This window comes from Lactuca saligna, chromosome 5, assembly GCF_052625555.1.
Source record: "Lactuca saligna cultivar CGN05327 chromosome 5, ASM5262555v1, whole genome shotgun sequence".
NCBI lineage: Eukaryota > Viridiplantae > Streptophyta > Magnoliopsida > Asterales > Asteraceae > Lactuca > Lactuca saligna.
Window position 1 is genome coordinate 284974161 of NC_136421.1, and position 19342 is coordinate 284993502.

General features: G+C 31.1%; 1 protein-coding gene and 1 long non-coding RNA gene across 4 annotated transcripts; one reads left to right on the forward strand and one right to left on the reverse strand.

Moving 5' to 3' along the window:
* Positions 1-1221: 1221 nt before the first annotated feature.
* LOC144998122 (uncharacterized) lies at positions 1222-2424 on the reverse strand. Its single transcript, XR_013660138.1, has 2 exons — positions 1758-2424; positions 1222-1688 (listed from the first exon to the last, which is right to left on the reverse strand). It is a non-coding gene; the product is annotated as an uncharacterized LOC144998122 (long non-coding RNA).
* A 13477-nt stretch (positions 2425-15901) lies between these two features.
* Positions 15902-19035, forward strand: LOC145048081 (OVARIAN TUMOR DOMAIN-containing deubiquitinating enzyme 4-like). 3 transcript variants are annotated; one of them, XM_078996493.1, is made up of 7 exons: positions 15992-16114; positions 16257-16445; positions 16520-17079; positions 17181-17302; positions 17413-17453; positions 17628-17726; positions 18731-19035. In XM_078996493.1, exons 3-7 carry the CDS (start codon positions 16551-16553, stop codon positions 18945-18947), a joined length of 1008 nt encoding a protein of 335 aa, XP_078852619.1. In that variant the 5' UTR covers positions 15992-16114; positions 16257-16445; positions 16520-16550; the 3' UTR covers positions 18948-19035. The 3 variants fall into 3 exon arrangements, with proteins under 3 accessions (XP_078852620.1, XP_078852618.1, XP_078852619.1); XM_078996494.1 differs by lacking the exons at positions 15992-16114; positions 16257-16445 and adding an exon at positions 15902-15985; XM_078996492.1 differs by lacking the exon at positions 16257-16445 and having other exon boundaries at positions 15975-16114.
* Positions 19036-19342: the final 307 nt, after the last annotated feature.

Consider the following 19342-nt stretch of genomic DNA (forward strand, 5'->3'; position numbering starts at 1 on the left):
TGATTGTGGAAAACTGTTTTCATTTTCTAAGAAAATGTTTTCAGAAAATAGATTTGAGTTTTGTTTTCAATTTTCAATGAAAATTTTAGAAAACGCGTTTGGTTGAAACCGGAGGAGTTTTCATTTTCCATATTAGAAATTTGGAAAACTTTGGAAAATTATAAAAATCACTTTTCTAATTTACATATAATTTGGAAAATTGAAAATTTTCATTTTCTTGGAAAATTTTGGAAAACTGAACGAACCAAACACGTTTTCAAAATTTCCATTTTTCTTGGAAAATATTCCTAGAAAACTGGAAAAATTTTCACAATCAAACGCACCCTTAGCTTTTTTCCAAAAAAGACCACAATTTTTGCAATTACTTATTATTTTGTGAGAGTAACTAGTTCCTATCCTTGTCAATCGATTGTCATCAGAGAATCTTAAACCCTAAAATCGTTTTCATCAAGTCTTCTTTCTTCCTCTTTTTCTTCTTGTACAACATATCCTTTCTTCTTCTCCTTGTACAAACATACTCCTTAGTGTTTTATTGCTCACATGTTGGTTCCAGAAGTATTGTTTTTTTTTTCATCTTATACGAGCCATTGATCCCTGAAAATGTCATCTTCTTCAAACATCAGGAGCATTAAAAGTAGAAGGGGAGTAAGGAATGGTGGAGTGGAATTGTGAAAATGTCACTTTCCAATTTTACCCTTGATAAAGCATCCGCAGCCACATTTTTGTAATGAATTTCATAATCAAAGCCCATCAAGTTGGATAACCAAAATTGTTGAAATGGGGTTGAAATTTCTACTGATTCCCACTTAAAATCATTCACTCTCATATTATTTGAAAGCTATGATTTCCACTTAAAGTGAAGCTCTATTTCAGAAATAACCGAAACAAAAAAATACAAGTAGGTTATTATTACTTATATTTAACCTTTATAAAAATGAATCCAAAGCAAATGGTATATGCTAGAACATAGTCCAATAGTAGCGTTGAAAACCTAGCGAAGTATCTTTGTGTGAAAATCTGGTCTTAGTAACTTTTTTAGGAGAGGCTACATTCTAGCAAATCATTAGTTACTTTGAGTATTATCAGTAAATTCAATGAAGCTTTGTTTCTTCTTCTTATATTAATGAGAGAGTTCATTTCTTTCATTTCTTCCAATTACAGCATTCTACTTAAGTTTTTAATTCATATTAGAACATTACATTTCAAAAAATCCATTGATCGTACTTTCAGTTCTTTTCTTATTATAGCAACGAAAATTTGGTTTGTATTTAAATAACTGAGTAGATCCTTCAAAATACATGGCTGAAAGCACGTTGCATTCATTTCCATGTCTTGCAAAAAGCACAACATATAAAATTACAACATGCATTTAACACGTCTTCTTATAACCAAAAGATTCAATTACCATAATCTCTCTAGTTCATAAGCCCGCAACTTCTCATTGTCACCATCTTCATCAAATAAACCAACTGGACCACACATTGCCTCCTCTTTCATACGCTTCATTCCAAACTCAGATGGATATACAGACATTGACAAAATCTGCCCTGTTTTTGGTAGAAATGACCTTAACAAAAAACTCTAATGTTTGCAGACTGCATAACAAACACAGAAAGCAAAGTCCAAAACACAACAAATAAAGACAAATCATCTTTCATCCTGGAGCATCCTGGAACCCATTCAAACACCTGAAACAGTGGAATTTTAACGCAGAATCCTAAGATTCATAAATCCAACAACCAAAAGAGAAGGAGTACCTGTAGGCTCTGTGGATTTCGGGAGCCTCAGCCTGTATTGGGGAAAAGGTGAAAGATGTTGCGGAAGAAGACCGATCGACAGAGAGTTACAGCCTGTTCCCGAGTCGGATTTAAGGAGGAAGGGGAGGTAAGTGGAAGGAATCGGAGGGAATAGATGAAAAGATCTTGTTCTCATTTTTTTTTTTTTTGAATGATTTGGAAAGAAAAGAAGAGAAAAGAAGGGAAGATCTTTCCTCCTAAATTGAAACCTAAATTGAAGTGATTTGGAGAGGAGTCGATTCTCTCATATCCTATTTTTTCTAAGTTTACACGATTACCCTAAAAAATACCAGAAAACACATCACGTACAAGAAATTCTGCATGATGCTGAAGCGATTCAAATCTTCAATCTTCGTCCCTGCCACACTGATAACATCACAGGTAAATAAAATTTTCTACGTTCTTATTAAATTCAATTTACTACAATGATACAAACTCATGAGTAGTAATCGTCCATTTGTGTTTTGATAACGATTAAAAAATCAATTTAGCGTTTAGTAGATTGGAATTTAATTTATGGAAAATGAATTGAATCTCATTTACTTAAAATTTAGGAACTGATTTGATTCCCTTTACTATGTCAATACTTGAATCAATACGGTCACATCTGTAATCTGTTTACTGCAGAGCTGCTAATTAATTAACCTAATCACATTATCCTGCTTTGCAAATTAATTAAGCTAATCACATTGTTTTTAAACTTTAAAGGGTAATGGCACAAAAAACACCATTTTTATACAGAAATTCGATTTTGACACTGTATTATTTTTTGTGTCAATTTTGACACTGTGTTTCCAATTTGTTACAATTCTGACCACTTGACCTGTTAACCAGGTTACATGCTGACGTGTCAGTTTTGATGACGTGACATGCTGACATTATATGATGATGTGTCAAAACTGGATTTTTTTCTCACAAAAAACACTAAGTTTTCATTTTTTTTCGATTTTGATACCAAGTTTAATTTTTTCTTTCAACTTTGACACTACGTTTTTTTGTTCTAAATCGAACATCATTTTATCCAATTTTGTTCAATGTTGATAATTTTCTATTTGAAACCGTATAAATATTTTTTAATACATTTAAACCGTATAAATATGTTTTTTTTTTCATTTAAAAAAATTGTATTTCATATTAAATATGCAACTTTAAAATGTGTTTGGAGGTTTGGAGGCGTGTAGTCGATCAAAACTCAGATATCAAGTTTGCAACAAATCAAATTTTTACATCTTATTAGAAGCTTATGGTTAATTTGATTCTCATGATATAACTAATGCTTTGAATGTAAGAAAAAAAACATTTTGTATTTAAATAAAAATGTGGTTTTTAAACGAAAAAAATATGTTTATACGGTTTAAAATGTAATAAAAAAATATATTTATACGGTTTCAAATGGAAAATAGACAAAATTGAACAAAATTTGATAAATGATGTTCGATTGGAACAAAAAAAACATAGTGTTAAAATTGAAATAAAAAATTAAACTTAGTGTCAAAATTGAAAAAAAGTAAAAACTTAGTGTTTTTTGTGGAAAAAAAATCAATTTTGACACGTCAGCATGCCACATCATCAAAACTGGCAAATCATCATGCCACGTCAGCATGTAACATGGTTAACCGGTCAAGTAGTCAGAATTGTAACAAATTGAAAAACACAGTGTCAAAATTGACACAAAAAATAACACGGTGTCAAAATCGAATTTATGTGTAAAAAGAGTGTTTTTTGTGCCATATACCCAACTTTAAACTATCAAATCTTTATATAAAAAATGTTACACATGAATCTTTCCGTATCATTATCTCTCTTCCTAATAAAAACCTCATGTCATTTTTATAAACCATTTCTATGACACGTGGCATTTTCTAATACTTTCTTACTTTTTTTCCCGCTCATGGATTTTCCTCCTCAATCGGATGTTTCAATCAATCGAAAAAATCAGGAATTAATCTTCAATCAAATCTTACCCCAAATTTCGATCATTTGAATCACTCTAGTTTAAGTGGGGGAGAGTTGTAACACCCAGAATCAGGAAGACAAAGAAAAGAAAGGTTAAGCTCTAAATCAAGAGTCAACTCGTTGAGTCCAGGGAGGAACTCGACGAGTCGGAGCGGGATCCGGGTCATTGAGTAAGTGACCGACTCAGCGAGTCAGCAAGTGGACTCAGCGAGTCTGGTCTGGGCAAGAAAAACCCTAATTCCAGAGGTTGTGCTCTATATAAAGCACATTATAACCCACCCTCAGCCTCTTTGCTCTCCTTTTGAGTTCCAGAAACCCTAGAATTGAGTGAGCCTTCATTATTTGAGAGAATAGAGCCTTGGAGGAGAGAATCTTGGAGAGGGGCTTGAAGATCAAGGGCTTTGCTGCAAAGGAGTGGTGTAGATCCAGGATTTACTTCAGTTGGAGCTTTCATTTGAGGTAATAGTCTATTGTTTGGGCTTATGTGCATCTAGATCTATCTTATGTTTGAGTTTTGGGCATTTTGAGTATGGATGAGATCTATTTCGAGTTTGGAGTAGATCTGAGGTTGCTACCTCAGATCTAGGTTGGTAATAACCCAAAAAGTCATAAATTTTAGGCCAATAAGTTGTGGGTGAAGCCCATTTGTTACAAACCCTAGCCCTAGAGTGTTCTAAGCCTAAAACTCCTTGGTTACACGTAAAGTTTGCCACTTTACGTGGGGGTTAGGCTCTAGAGGAATGGATCTATGGATTTGAGCCCCTGCATGGCTCTAAAAGCCACTGTATGGATTAAGAACTAAAGAGACTCGGCGAGTCACATGGGTGTACTCGGCGAGTTGGATGAAGTTAGGTAGCAACTCGACGAGTTGGAAGAACAACTCGGCGAGTCTGTTGAAGATTGCCTTGGACCCGGCGAGTCTGTTCTTGGACTCGGCGAGTCAAGTCGTGAAACCCCAAACCCTTCGAGTTAAGACTCGGATCAGTGATTTGAGTGGGGACCCAGTGAGTGGACAGGTCAGGACTCGGAAATCAGTAGACTCGGCGAGTCGAGTCGCGAATGAAAGGGATTTCAGAGCATATGAACTCGGCGAGTCAGTAGGCTGACTCGGCGAGTAGGGTCAACCTGGAAGGTTGACTGTGACTAGGACTTTGACTTTGACCAGAGTTGACTTAGTTGACTTTTGAAAGGCTGTCAGACTAAGTATCATTTTGATATTGGTAGTTCAGCAAGCTAGAGGAGCAGCGGCTCAGAAGGTTGTCGGTTAGCAGCCAAAGGGTATCAGCAGAGCTCAGCAGTTCAGGTAAGTTTCCTTCCAGTAGGGATGAGTCTAAGGCCACACTGCCAGCCCGTTTAGCTAGTAGTAGTTTCCGGACTTCGGTCCGATGCAGTTTTTAGTATGTTTGATGCCTTCGTGGCTTAGACATGATTTATGTGTTATGTGTTCCGGGCTACGGCCCGATGTAGTATGCAATATATGTGTGTTCATGATAGGTGATATGTTTATGTTATGCTTTGTTCAGTCAGTTTCCGGACTTCAGTTCGATGCAGGGGGCAAGGCCCCAGTTAGTCCGGACTTCGGTCCAATGCAGGGGACAAGGTCCCAGTCAGTTTTCGGATTTCGGTCCGATGCAGGGGGCAAGGCCCCAGATAGTCCGAACTTCGGTCTGATGCAGGGGACAAGGTCCCTGTCAGTTTCCGGACTTCGGTCCAATGCAGGGGGCAATACCCCAGTTAGTCCGGACCTCGGTCCAATGCAGTGGGCAAGGCCCAGTATGTGCTTTATATGTTATTGTATGGTATGTGGTAGTTTGGGGGAGCTCACTAAGCTTCGTGCTTATGGTTTTCATTTTTGGTTTCAGGTACTCAGTTTTCAAAAGAGGAGCTCGGAGAGGTTGCAGTGCACACACCATAGTCAGTTAGCCTGGGAATGTTTTACTCTGATAATGAGATTATGTTTTGAATTAATACTCGAAAATTATGTTATGACTTATGATACGGTTTTATAAATATGGTTTTAGTAATATTTTAAAAGAAATTTTTAGTTGTGATTTTTGGATCGTTACAGTATGCCCCACACCAATAAACAAGACAATGTCAAACGATTAAGGGGATTATTGATCTACTCATATACAAAACATTCTGACTTTTTTTTATATATTTCTTTATAGTTAAATGTTTCTTGATTATGTGTTTCTTTGATATGCTTAAATAACCCATTTGAAAAAGGATTGTCAGTTTTTATTTCTTTGATTTTAATGTACTCTTGTAATAGCAAAATACTAGAAAACTTGATTTTTATTGCTAACCAATTTACAATCGGTATGTGTTGGATTGTGTACATGATTAAAAGAAACATATTGAAGCAAAGATTATTATACACATGAATGGGATAGGAGATTTTAAGAGATCAAAGAATTTGATTAATAGATAATTATTTTTAATGACGATTTACTTGTTCACACATCATTGTAATTTAATTTTTTGTTATAAAGACATTATATATTGAAAGTCTACCCATTTATAAAATATCACTTATAGTTTTTTTTTTGTTATTATAAAAACATTGTACATTGAAAGCCTATCCATTTATAAAATACCACTTATAGTTTTTTTGTTATTTAAACAATAAATTTTAGAAAATACCGAAGAAGATACCTAATAATTATTCGTAGGACGTGATAATCACGGCCCTCAAAACTTTTCTAGTATATATATATATATATATATATATATATATATATATATATATATATATATATATATATATATATATGTGGAAAAAATTAATATATCCAAACTCACCATTCTACGTTGTTTTGGGTCATATAATATATTTTAATTGTCCAATGCTCTTATATTTTAACTTGTAACTTGATTTGCATCCATGATTTTTATAAATTACACATTTATCTTCCTCTTACATATTTTTCATTTTCAACTACAATATGTATAGCCTAGTATGTGTTTGGCAAAAAGATATGTAAGAAAAATATAATAGTTAAATTTCGAAAATCTTGAAAGTAAATCATTGAAGTTTAAGAACACTATAATGAATATATCAAACAAAACGACGTATTATGGTGTGTTTTGGTACCTAAGTTTATATACCCTTAAGGGTATATTCACTTTTCCATATATATATATATATATATATATATATATATATATATATATATATATATATATATATTTATATATCATGTTATAAAGAGAAAGAAGAAGGAAATTCCATTAGATAAAAATGTTTATGGAATGAAAAATAGATGTTCAACAGAATCTTTATTTCCAGTTACTCAAGGTTTAAGCAAAGAACAATAAGATTGTGTGAAGTCTATGGGTTTTGGCAGTTTACTTAAAATGAAAATATCGGATGTACCATCAAGAATATCATTCTATATGATGAATAACTTTGACAGCGTATGAATGGTTATAAAAGTAGAGAAATGAGAAATTATGGTAGCAAGAGAATCCGTTGATGAAATACTGGAAATTCAGATGAATGGAAAAAAGAATTGAAGAAATTGGTTATAGAGATCGATCAGATACGTGATATAATAATTGTGCTATACAATTTGATGATGTTTTATATTTGAGAATGACACATCTACGACATTCAATTGTGTCTACATCATTAGCTGATATGAAGTTTAAAATGAATTTCATAGTTCTGTTTGTGAATACTCTCTGTGAATCAAGTTCAAGTGGTCTATGCAACATTAACATGTTAAAGTACATATCAAGTGGTACTGATATCAAAAATATTGATTGGTGCTCATATGTTTTGGATTGTCTCATCAACACGAATAGTTCATTTGAACCTTACAATGATAAAAAAAATATTTTTTCAGACCTTGCGCATATCTCGTAGGAAATTAAAATTATATATTATACTTTAAAAACAATATTTTATTATTTATCTATTAATAAATTATTAATTTTCTTGATTTCTATATATGTAGTTGTTGTATCTTGATAGTATTGATTTTGATGAATTAAAGGTTACAAGACCTGCCATTTGTTATTGGAGTTCAGAAAAGATAAAATATCGTGAGAATCCGGAAATGACTATTGGAAGATTTGGTTTTGGAGATATAAATCCTCCTTTTATAAAATAAGATTGTAAACGACATTTTCTTTATTTTGGAAGTGATTTTGAATATAATGAAGAATCAATTGAATGTAATCTCAAAGTAAAATTTTATTTAACTATATAAATTAATTTTTTTTTTGTTTCATTAAAATTTATGTTGATTGATAAAATTTATTTTTACCAAATGAATAATATGTGATAATATAACATTTAAATAACATGTCAATTACAAATGAATAATATTTGTAAATCACATTTAAATCAAGTGAAAAATCATGTTAGACTTTGAAGTGATTTAAATATTATTAAAATTTATTTTTACAAATTTAAGAACATTTTATTTACAATTACAAATAAAATATTTTTCTTACCATAATATGAATTAGATTTGATGTAGGATTATGAGACAGAAATATTGAAGTTTTTGGATTGCGGAAGTTATTGTAAGAGAAAATTGATTTCATTAGTTGATAAAGCAATATTAAAGTTTTTAGGTATACAAAGTATACAAGAATTAAAAAGTAAAGTGGAAGAATTTTTGGGATTGAGTATTTCCACTTTGAATGTCAATAATAAGAATGAAATTTCAAAAGCATATAAAGTTGATGATGCTTTGTTGAAAAAAGAAATTGATGATCTTGTTCGTTATAAAGTTGTTAAAGAACAAACAACTGATGGTGAAGACTATATTGAACCTAATTTTGAAAAATTATTTTCAACGTATGAAGAAAGATCTTCATCAAAAGTTCAAGAATGAACATCAACAAGAAATGATATGGAAATTAATTTATAGAAGCTTAGCAACAATTTGAAATTGTTAAATAATAATTATATAATTTTATATGACTAATGTAAAAATTAATATATTCTTTTACAGATGTATCTTATTCTCAATTTTGGGATAATGAAGAAATTTAACAAACTCTTCAAAGAGATATTCAAATTCAAATAGAGAATTATATATATATATATATATATATATATATATATATATATATATATATATATATATATATATATTTCCAACACAAAATATGAAATTGTTGATAATGATGATAATGACTTTTGGAACAATCCAGAACTTTACAAAATGATTGATTATTCAGCTGAAGCATTCGAATCTAAAAAGAAATTCCAGAATAGACATGTGTTGTACTGTGATATTGAAAATATTGAAAATTCAAAAGATAGATTCATGTAAGATAGTTTGAGCAAACAACAAATTGTCGAACAAGAAATTAGCGGAATGCCAAGTTTTAGTCTAGTTGTTAGTCAAGAAGATATATTTGATGAAAAATTGAATGTTAAATCTGAAATAAAACAAACAACCAGTTTCAAAATTCATGTTGTTGCAAATTTGAAGATAAAAGAAATTGAGAATCAAATCAACCATTCTTTAAGATCACCATACAGATTGATAGAGGTTGAAACACATAAATGAGTTACATTTGATGAAAATATTGTGTGTGATTGGTTGTTTAACTGCAAAGGAGAACTAATGTAAGTAAATTTATAAATTTATTAATACTACTGTTCTTTTTTATTTTTTAAGAAAAATAAAATATTGACATATTATTTATAATTGTATATTTTTTTAGTGATGAAGTTATAAAAACAAAAAGAGGTGATGCTACAATTAGAGTAGCAATGGAGAGCTTACTTCCATCATTTTAAATAACTATGATTATTCTTGATTGTTGGTCTGATCATCTTAATTATGATGAAAATGTTCGGGATGTTAATTCAGCATCAAAAGTTTTTTGTAAAGTGGATACTACTGTAAGTTAATAAAAAATTAATGTGTAAAATTTATCATAAAGTTGAATAAAATTATTTAAATATTCACATATGATTATAAAATTTGTATTTTTAATCACATGTGAATATATTAAAATAATTTTTCTGAAATAAATATTGTTAATGCAGTCAAATATTAAATATAAATTATATTCACTAATTAATTTTTTTAATCTTCATACTTGGAGCTATATTTATACACTGATAAAAGTATATATGCATTATTTAAAACACATATGATTGATAGTCTTGGTGAGGATGAAGCTAGAAGACTGTTGAAGAAAGTTGATTATGTAAGATATTTAAAGTAATAAATTATTAAATTTTCTTATACATAAAAAATAAAATCCAATTTATATCATTTCATGTTTTCTTCCCTGTTATACGAAAGGAGAATACTTTTCTAGTTGTATTCAATCTAAATTCAATTGTTTACGAGATTATTGATAATGTTTCTGGAACTATACGAGAAGTAATATATGATGATCTTGCAGAAAATCTTGTAAGTATAATTTAAATAAAAGTTTTAGATAAAAGTTTTCCGAGTCTAATAAATCATTTTCTGATAATCATTTATATATTTGTATGGTTGATATGTGATTAACATCTATTTCTCATATTATATATTTATTTATTTTTTCGTGGCAGAAAAAAAATGTTTAGAATGTTTTTAAAGGATATTCAACACTCATCTGCTACAAAATATACTTCCGAATGTATGAAACTACATATAACTGATTTGTCATGGAAGACAGTCATAAAGAAACTAATGATAAAGGAATTTGCGTCATATGGAAACTTACGAAGGAAAAGTATTAAGGAAGGGGAACACTGGTTTGTTAGAAGAAGGTCCTAAACAAAAGATTGTACTTAACAAACTTAGATATAAATATGCTGCAAAGATGTTGTTGTCTGATTTGAACATACATTGTGGCAAAATTACTTATCTTGCAAATGAATACCAAAAAATATCTGATATTGAAAGAAAAGAAGACATGAGGAATGCAGCCTCAAATCTTAGTGAAAGATTGAAAAATATTTATTAATATATGTATTCAAAAAATGATTTGATACTTTCTTTGAAATATAGAAAAATGTTTATTGGTTTTAATACACTTTGAACTTTATATTCATATGAGATTTTAAAACTAGTATTATTGTTGGTTTTCATTAAAAGTTATTAGATTTCATGTACTTTGCAATTTGTATTCATCTTATTCCTTTATGTACACTTTTATGATTATATAAGTAAATCACATATGAATTAATTGTGAATCACATCTGATTCTCATATAAATATAATTCAATCGGATTAATATGTTATTCACATATGATTCAAAAATGATTAATATATTATTTATTTGTTATTAAAATATAACTCATTTGTATGTGAATGACATGTAATTTATATGTGAATATGTTATTCACTTATCATTTACATGTAAATGACATGTAATTCATATGTGAATATGTGATTAAACATATGAATCAATTGTAATTTATATGTGAAATACATGTAATTCATATGTGATTCACTTGTGATTATATGTTATTAACATGTGATTAATACACGTGAATCACATGTAAATTATATGTGAATTACATATGAATGACATGTGAATCACATGTTATTTATATGTGAATCACATGCATTTCATAAATGATTAATATGTGATTCATTTGTTATTAAAATGCAACTCATTTGTGATTCACATGTGAATCAAATCTAATTCACATGTGAATCACATTTAATTCAGATGTATTATTAAAATGTATTTATATAATATATATTCATATAACTGATATGTAATTAACATCTATTTTATATATTACATATTTATAATTTTTTGTTGTAGAAAAAAAATGTTTACAATGCTTTTAAACGGTATTCAACACTTATCTTTAGCTAAACATAAATTTGAATGTTTATATATAGCTGATTTGCCATGGAATACAATAACACCTGAGAAATGAATTTTAGACATAATATTTAAAGGTATGTTCATTATAGTATATTTGTATATGCTTTACAAACAAGCAAATATTTAATCAAGAAAATAGCTAAAACATTTAGTGAAATATACTGGTTGTTATATATCATGAATTGCATGTTAGTGTTTTTATTTTATTGTTTTTATAATGCAAACCAATTCTTGTTTACATTTTATTGTTTTTATTCATAAGTTAGCTATATGTTATTTATATGTAAATCACAATTTAATTATATATGAATTAAATGTAATTCAAATATTAGTAACATTATATTCAAATATAAAAAAGTGGAATTTACATGTTATATTAAGTTGATAATAAATTTAACCAAAGTAACCATAAGGGTTATTTTCGTAAAAACAATTTGACTTCGGTTAGAAAACTTAACTATGGTAAACAACGTTTCTAAAAATTTATATATGCTTCATTTGTAGAAATTTAATTTAATTTCACATTCGAATTCATGTACCGTTTCACAAAGACGACAATCGCAGACGCTCATCATCAAAGCTTCAACTGTAAATTTCGAATCAAAGTGATAAAAAAACATGGACGTCAAACGAAACAACCTACAAATTCAGATAAACTTTTTCATTTAATAATTAAAAATTTTAACCATATTTGTTTTCCCAAAATTCCATTACATAAACACATTGTCCAAAAGATCAGAGTATCCAAACAATAAGTGCGGAAATACTGGGGAGTGCATGTTGTGCCATCAAGCTGGGCCTTTGCCCTTAGAACCAGAAGTACCTGTAACACTCAACAAAACTATAAGCACACGCTTAGTGAGTTTTCCAAAACACACAAAACACATTACCACTTAATGTCATGCACATATACATAAAAATTTGTCATGGACTCCCTCTATGGTCCTCAACTGGGATGTCATGGGCTACCCCCTCCCCATGGTCTTACATCCAAGGGCCATGGGCTCCCCATCATGGTCTTACCAAGTGACATGGGCTCCCCCCATAGTCACTTCACATAAATCAATACATACCAAATAACAAAACCATTGCATGATCAACTATTAAAATCTCATATCAGGTAATGGGTCGGCATTGGTGCCTTCGACCCATTGGTATAGTGAAAAGACTCACTTAATTCTGTTGAACACAATAACTGCTCAACTACTAGCCCAAAATCTCACACTGAACAATATACAAATAACCCTAGTTAGGATTATGACATAACCTAGACATGGGCCCAAAATCCTAAGTCCAATTCCCTTCATAATGGGCTAAAATCCTTTTCTTCACTAATGGGCCAAACATCAAAATCCAATTCTGCATTGGGCTATAAGGCCCAACATGCCAACATTGGCCACAATAATAATTACAGGCCCACAAAACCAGCAAGTCTAGGCCTAAGCAATTAGGGCCCAAGGTCTCGAAAGTCAACCAGAGGCCCAAAGCTCACAGAGAGCGTACACCCAACATACATCTTCAATACGCTTAGCATACTAGGCTTAAGGGATGTACGCGTAGCGTACAACACAGTACGCCCAACGTACAAGCTGCGATGCACCCTGTTCTATTAAGTGCGTAATGCATGCATGCTCTTCACTTAAATTCCATATCTTGGTCGATTTAATGGTCCAACTTTATGCATTTGCATGCTATATAAGATCCAAACAACTCAATCTACCTCATTAAGAGCAGTTCAAAATAAAAGAGAAGGAAGGTTATGTAAAGATATTTTTGCCTGAAAAAGAAAAGGATTTCAAACAATACATAACAGTTCATCACCAAAATCATTGCTTAAAATTATAAAGAAATGTAGTTTGGAGCAAAAGAATTATGTTAAAGAAATGGGATTTAAAAGTTTACTGAAATTGGAAATTGATGAGTTACCTTCATCAGTTGGTTTCGTTATTGTTAAAAGCTTTGATATAAAAAATGGTACTAAAAGTTATAAATTGAGAAATTAAGGTTGGCAGACAAAGTGTGAATGAGATGTTTGGAATTCCAATGGGTGACCAAAAAGTGGAAGACCTTAGTTTTCGACCTGCAAAAGATGAATGTTACAGTAAATGGATAGCCTAATTTGATAAACCAGAGAACATTAGATTGAATGATCTCACGAATGCAATTATATCATCAAAAGAGGTTGGTTTCAACTTCAAGCTCAATTTCATTGTTCTATTTTGCAACACTCTGGTGAAGGTACACCTGCAGGTAAAATCAATGAGAATATATTAAAGAAGATTTCAAGCATCACATATTTTTCAAAGATTGACTGGTGTTCTTACATAATTGACTCATTGATTAATAAGACACAATCATATGTATCACACAATTATAAAGGGTACTTCTATGGTCCACTAACATACTTGCTGGTAATATTTCTTTTTGAAAAAATTATTTTAAAACTTTGGCTATAACATACAAATTTGACTATGTTCTTTTTATACAACTATTATATGTTGACCATGTTGAATTTGATGAAAAAATGATTTACAATTACGTCCATCCATAAAAATTGGGATTCTATCAAGATGAAAAAACGAGAAACTGGCGAAATGAAAGTTGGAATGTTTGGAACAGGAAAAATTCTTGAAAGATTGGAAAATACAAGAGATAAAAAGATTGAGGTAAAAATCTATATACTTATATGTATATGTTTTTATAATCAGATGTGAATAATATACATATATGTACATGTTTTTATTTTACACAAGATTATTTATCAACTTTGACAAAAACTTTTGAAAGTCTTTCTAAGAAGAAAAGTAAGTTAATATCAACATTTGAAGAAGTAAATGAAAATTTTCAACAAAATGAAGAGTTAAAGAAATGGGAAAAAGTGTTAAATGAATTTGATTTAGTTAAAAAAGATGGAGTGCAACAGAAAGTTCAGAATACGAGCGTACTTATCCTTCACCTTGGGCTCAATATTAGTGATTATGTATCATACAAATGATTTTCCTTTTAAAAGTGGGCTACGTCGGAGATGCCCTTTAGCTCCTTTTTTTTCATCATTGCAACAGAGGGATGACCCTTTAGCTCATTTTTTTCATCATTGCAATAGAGGGATTGCATGTTGTGTTTGAAGAATAAATAAACCATAATGTTTTCTCCATAATGATAGGATGTTGGTTTAACATTTTTTTCTATGTATATGATAAGATTATACTTGATGAATGATTGTAAGAAATTTTCAAAAAATATTGTCCAAATATTGTGTTGTTTTTACCATGTTTGTCATCTAAAAAGTAAACTTGCAAAAAAACAAGTTATTGGATGACATGAGAATGACTTTTAGGAATCAACTATGTAATATACTAACATACTAATATAACCTCCTAGTGCTCGATAAATGAAATGGTTGTCAAATGTTTTTGGGCCATTGAATCATAAGATCGATAGGATGAAATGGATGAGGAGCCATAAACCCTATATACTTGAAACTTTCATTTGCGTGTAGTATTTACTCATTTATACATACTAATACTCCGTCCTAGCTTTGCTATTTGCTGAAATTGCTTTATATAACTGTGGTGATATATACCTATTTATTTTTCAACCATACTTTCTTGATACATATCGCATATAAAAATGATATAACTTCTCGCGATTATTCTAGCTTCATAGCTTATTAGGTTATAAGTTAATAAGTTAGAATGAGATAATTTATGAAAAATGATTTATGGCGTGTTTGGCATGGAGCTTTTAGAAGCGTTTGAGAGCTTCTAGCTTTTATCTTTTGACAAAACGCTCTAGTTTAAACAAAAAGTTTCGTTTGGCAATACGAGCGTTTAGCTTTTAGTTTAAAAAAATGCTCCAAATCTAAAAATTACTTCATGTAGTGTTTAACAAAACGCTACTGAGCTTTTGAAATCAATTTCCATAATTACCTTTAAAAATATATTTATATATTTATTTATTTTTATTCGGTTGTCATTTTATGTAATTTTATATATTTCAAAAGCTTCCAGGCTCCAGCTACTTTGACAAACACTTATATAACAAATAAAAGCTACAGCTTCCCACTACCCGTTACCGACTACCCGCTAACCGATTGCAGTTAACAACTACTTTTGCTAAACACGCCCTTATTAACGGTTTCTCACCACATTAAACTATTTTTATTCAAATAATTTTTAACTTATAACTATATGAAACCGCTAATAATCTTCTTAAATAAACCCAACACCCCAAATCCCATTTCTTTAAATAAATTTCGTGCATGTAAGCTGATTTTTAGCAAACTACTAATTTTAATTTTTAACTAGTAGTATTTGATATTGCATTTATTTTTAAATCGAGAAATTAGGGGTTTGCTAATCATGAAGGTGTTGAAAGTGAAGAAGCTTCAAGAGAGTTCCAGCAAGATGAGATGTTATCAGGTTGGATTCCATTCTTTCCTTAACCCACTTCTTTGCTCCTTCTTTGATTCCATCTCTCCAATTTCAAACCAATTCCTTATTAGGGCTTCCTCTTTACCAATAATAAATTCAGTTTCCGTTGTTCAACAGGTATGTTCCTTTTCGATTTCCTCCTATTTATACGCCTCTACATTTCTCTTTCACCGTAGATGTTTTGATCTTATGAAAGTGTGCTGAAGTTATCTGTTTTTTTCTTTGTCGTAAAAAATCCGAATTACCAATTCTCTCATAGATTTAATATTAAACAAATTTGACGACTTACGTTGTGAGCCATAAGATTTTCGGATTAAACAGTTGATCGCCTGCGGAACCTACCACCACTAATTTGTCTTGGTTTGAATATATGCCATGGATTAGAATCGAAGCATCAACATCCACCATCGCTGCTTCTACTTTATGCTGTTTTATTCTGATTCTGCTGGTTTGTTCTATCTGAAATCGATGAATATTGGAATTTATGCATTTAGATATCATCCAATTCATTTGCTTGTACAGCGATTCAGGTTGAAACTGGAGTCATGACACCATGATTGGTCGTTCCACCATTAAAACCTGTGTGAAACCCTTCGTCCATCCAAGTGGGCCCATCAACAGTGTGATGCCTCAATCTGCATCAAGTTCATGCTGTTTTCATCTCTCACTCGGATGTGTGAAACCAAATCATGTTGTGAAGACAAACTCCCGCAACTCACTTACTGCAAACCCTAGGAGCAACAACAACAACTGGCAGTTGTTAAGCATCAAAACTGCTATGCGATCCAGAAGCGGGACACAAAAGACACGCTTTGATCTTTCACTTGGGTCCCGCAGTATGAACTTTAGGCTTTTATTTCCAAAACAAGGAATCATATCTAGAATGAAGTGGAGTTTGGTACCTGGATCTTGGACACAAGGATGTGCATCAGCTGGGGTTGCAATGGGATTAGCTGTTTGCAGTTCAAGCTCTGACCCATCATATGCTGAAGCAGAAGAGAAGAAGGAAGAAGACGACTGTAGTTCATCAAATACTAACTTTTCACATGGAAAGCAAGTTCATACTGATTATTCTGTTATAGGTGAGCTAAGTTGTAGTACATACATTTGTTATGACTTATGACAAGACAGGACTTGACAGAACAGGTTGTACTGTGTTTGGTGTGCATTGGACTGTGTACAGGAATACCGGGAGATGGGAGATGTTTGTTTCGGGCTGTTGCTCATGGAGCTTGTATACGATCAGGGAAGCCTGCTCCTAGTGAGAGAATGCAAAGAGAGTTGGCTGATGAATTACGTGCCAGGGTATGTGTATTTTATTCATATACTATATCTAAGAATTTTGATTTGAAAATCATTATGCTTTTTTTTTTCGCTCTGTATTGATATATATTTTTGATGTGGTACTTTCATAGGTGGCAGATGAATTTGTTAAAAGACGGGAAGAAACTGAATGGTGAGATGTGTGGGATTTCTCTTGTACCTTCACGATTATTTTATGCTATTACACTATATATATATATATATATATATATATATATATATATATATATATATATATATATATATATATTCTGACTAGTTCTGATATGGAGGGGGCTTTCTGAATCTGAATTCTGATTTTATTTAGGTTTATTGAAGGTGACTTTGATTCATATGTGTCACAAATGAGGAAGACACATGTATGGGGAGGCGAACCTGAATTACTCATGGCTTCTCATGTTCTCAAGTAAATCCTTCTCTCTCTCTCTCTCTCTCTCTCACACACACACACACACATACACACACAATGGGGGATTGTGTTACAAGTATATTGGTGTTTTCATTCATATAAGGTTCTAATATGCTGTTAAATATTGAAGATGCATGTGTGGTAATACTGGTATGCATGCTAGTGTGTTGATGCAAAAGTAATGTTGAAATTAGTTTTCTTTTAAGAGAGGTAGGAAGTGAAGTAAAGTAAACTGTAAACGTATTAATAGCGGTTTAAGAAGAGCAAGAAAAGGAAAGGAAGCAGTAATTATCCAGGTTACATTAATTGATGGTTAAAGTTTGATAATCAACAAGTGATCTGATGAAAATACCAGTTTAAACCTAGTACATTGTAAATTTTGTGTTGTTAGTGTTTGAATAAGTAAAGAGCAAGATTTGTTTGTTTGTTGATGAAATAAACTTTTGTCATTATAAAGATCATTTAGACACATGAACTTAATATCATTAGTCATAGCCTATTTCCATGTTAAATCATCATATAAAATAAAGGGAGAATGACATAAAAGGGTAATAATATACTTTTTGATTTGTACACATTTGGTCATTGAGTACCTTTTTTGTCCACATTCAGTTTTTATAACCGGCTACAGGTAAGCCGGAAAAAAAAAAGACTTAGGGAGTGTTTGGATAGGAAAAAAAGAGGGTTCTTATATAATTCTACTAATTCATTGTATCTTAACGTTTTTAGTCCCTGGGTTGTCATCTAAGTTATCCGATTGAACATTTTGCCCTTGTCTTTTTCCAAGGAATCACATTCAAGCACACTCCATGACAACTTATATAATTCTACTAACCATAATCATTCTTTATGCTTAATTGCTTTTACGTGCTTAAGTCTCTTAATAATTAATATTGTTAATTAGATTGGTAGTCTTACTTTTTGGTGAGGTTTGGTTTTATATTATAAACTGAGTAGGGTTTTTTGGTTGCGTAAATGTTATATAATGTATGAAATTGCAGGATGCCAATTTGGGTGTATATGAGTGATGCGGATTCAGGTGGTCTGATATGTATTGCAGAATATGGTGATGAATACAAGAGTAAGAATAATAGTAGTAGTAGTAATAAGAAAGATGATCCGAATCCAATCAGAGTGTTGTACCATGGTTTTGGTCATTATGATGCTTTGCATATCCCCACTCCTCCTCCTAAAAAGGATTCCCGATCCAGACTGTAAAATTATTATTCCGACTTAATGTTGTTACACAAGTCTAACTGTAACATCAATATCCATAAAAAGAAATAGGTTTAATATTTACTGATTATTTGTTTATTTATTTATTAAAGAAAGAGTGATGAGGAACTGTTGATCTTTTTTCTTTAGACATATCATGAAGCAATAATTTGAGTATGTATTGCGTTCTCCACTATCGTTCTGTTCTCTCTCTGAATGGTCATTTCAGTTGCTAACACACTTAACAGTAACAACATATGATGATATAATATTATAATAGTGATATTGTAATAATACACGTTCCTTTTATAATGAGTTGCCACCTCACCTATAAAAAGATAACATTGTCACTGTTTGTGATTTGATTACTCATCAAGCACCGTTTATTTAGCTATTCA

What these genes read in the sequence shown, in the direction of transcription:
- LOC145048081 (XM_078996494.1), top strand. Translation starts at nt 16,551, where the DNA reads ATGATTGGTCGTTCCACCATTAAAACCTGTGTGAAACCCTTCGTCCAT. An exon ending in TACTGATTATTCTGTTATAG is followed by an intron (nt 17,080 to 17,180) that starts GTGAGCTAAGTT and finishes GACTGTGTACAG; the next exon opens with GAATACCGGGAGATGGGAGA. An exon ending in ATGGCTTCTCATGTTCTCAA is followed by an intron (nt 17,727 to 18,730) that starts GTAAATCCTTCT and finishes ATGAAATTGCAG; the next exon opens with GATGCCAATTTGGGTGTATA.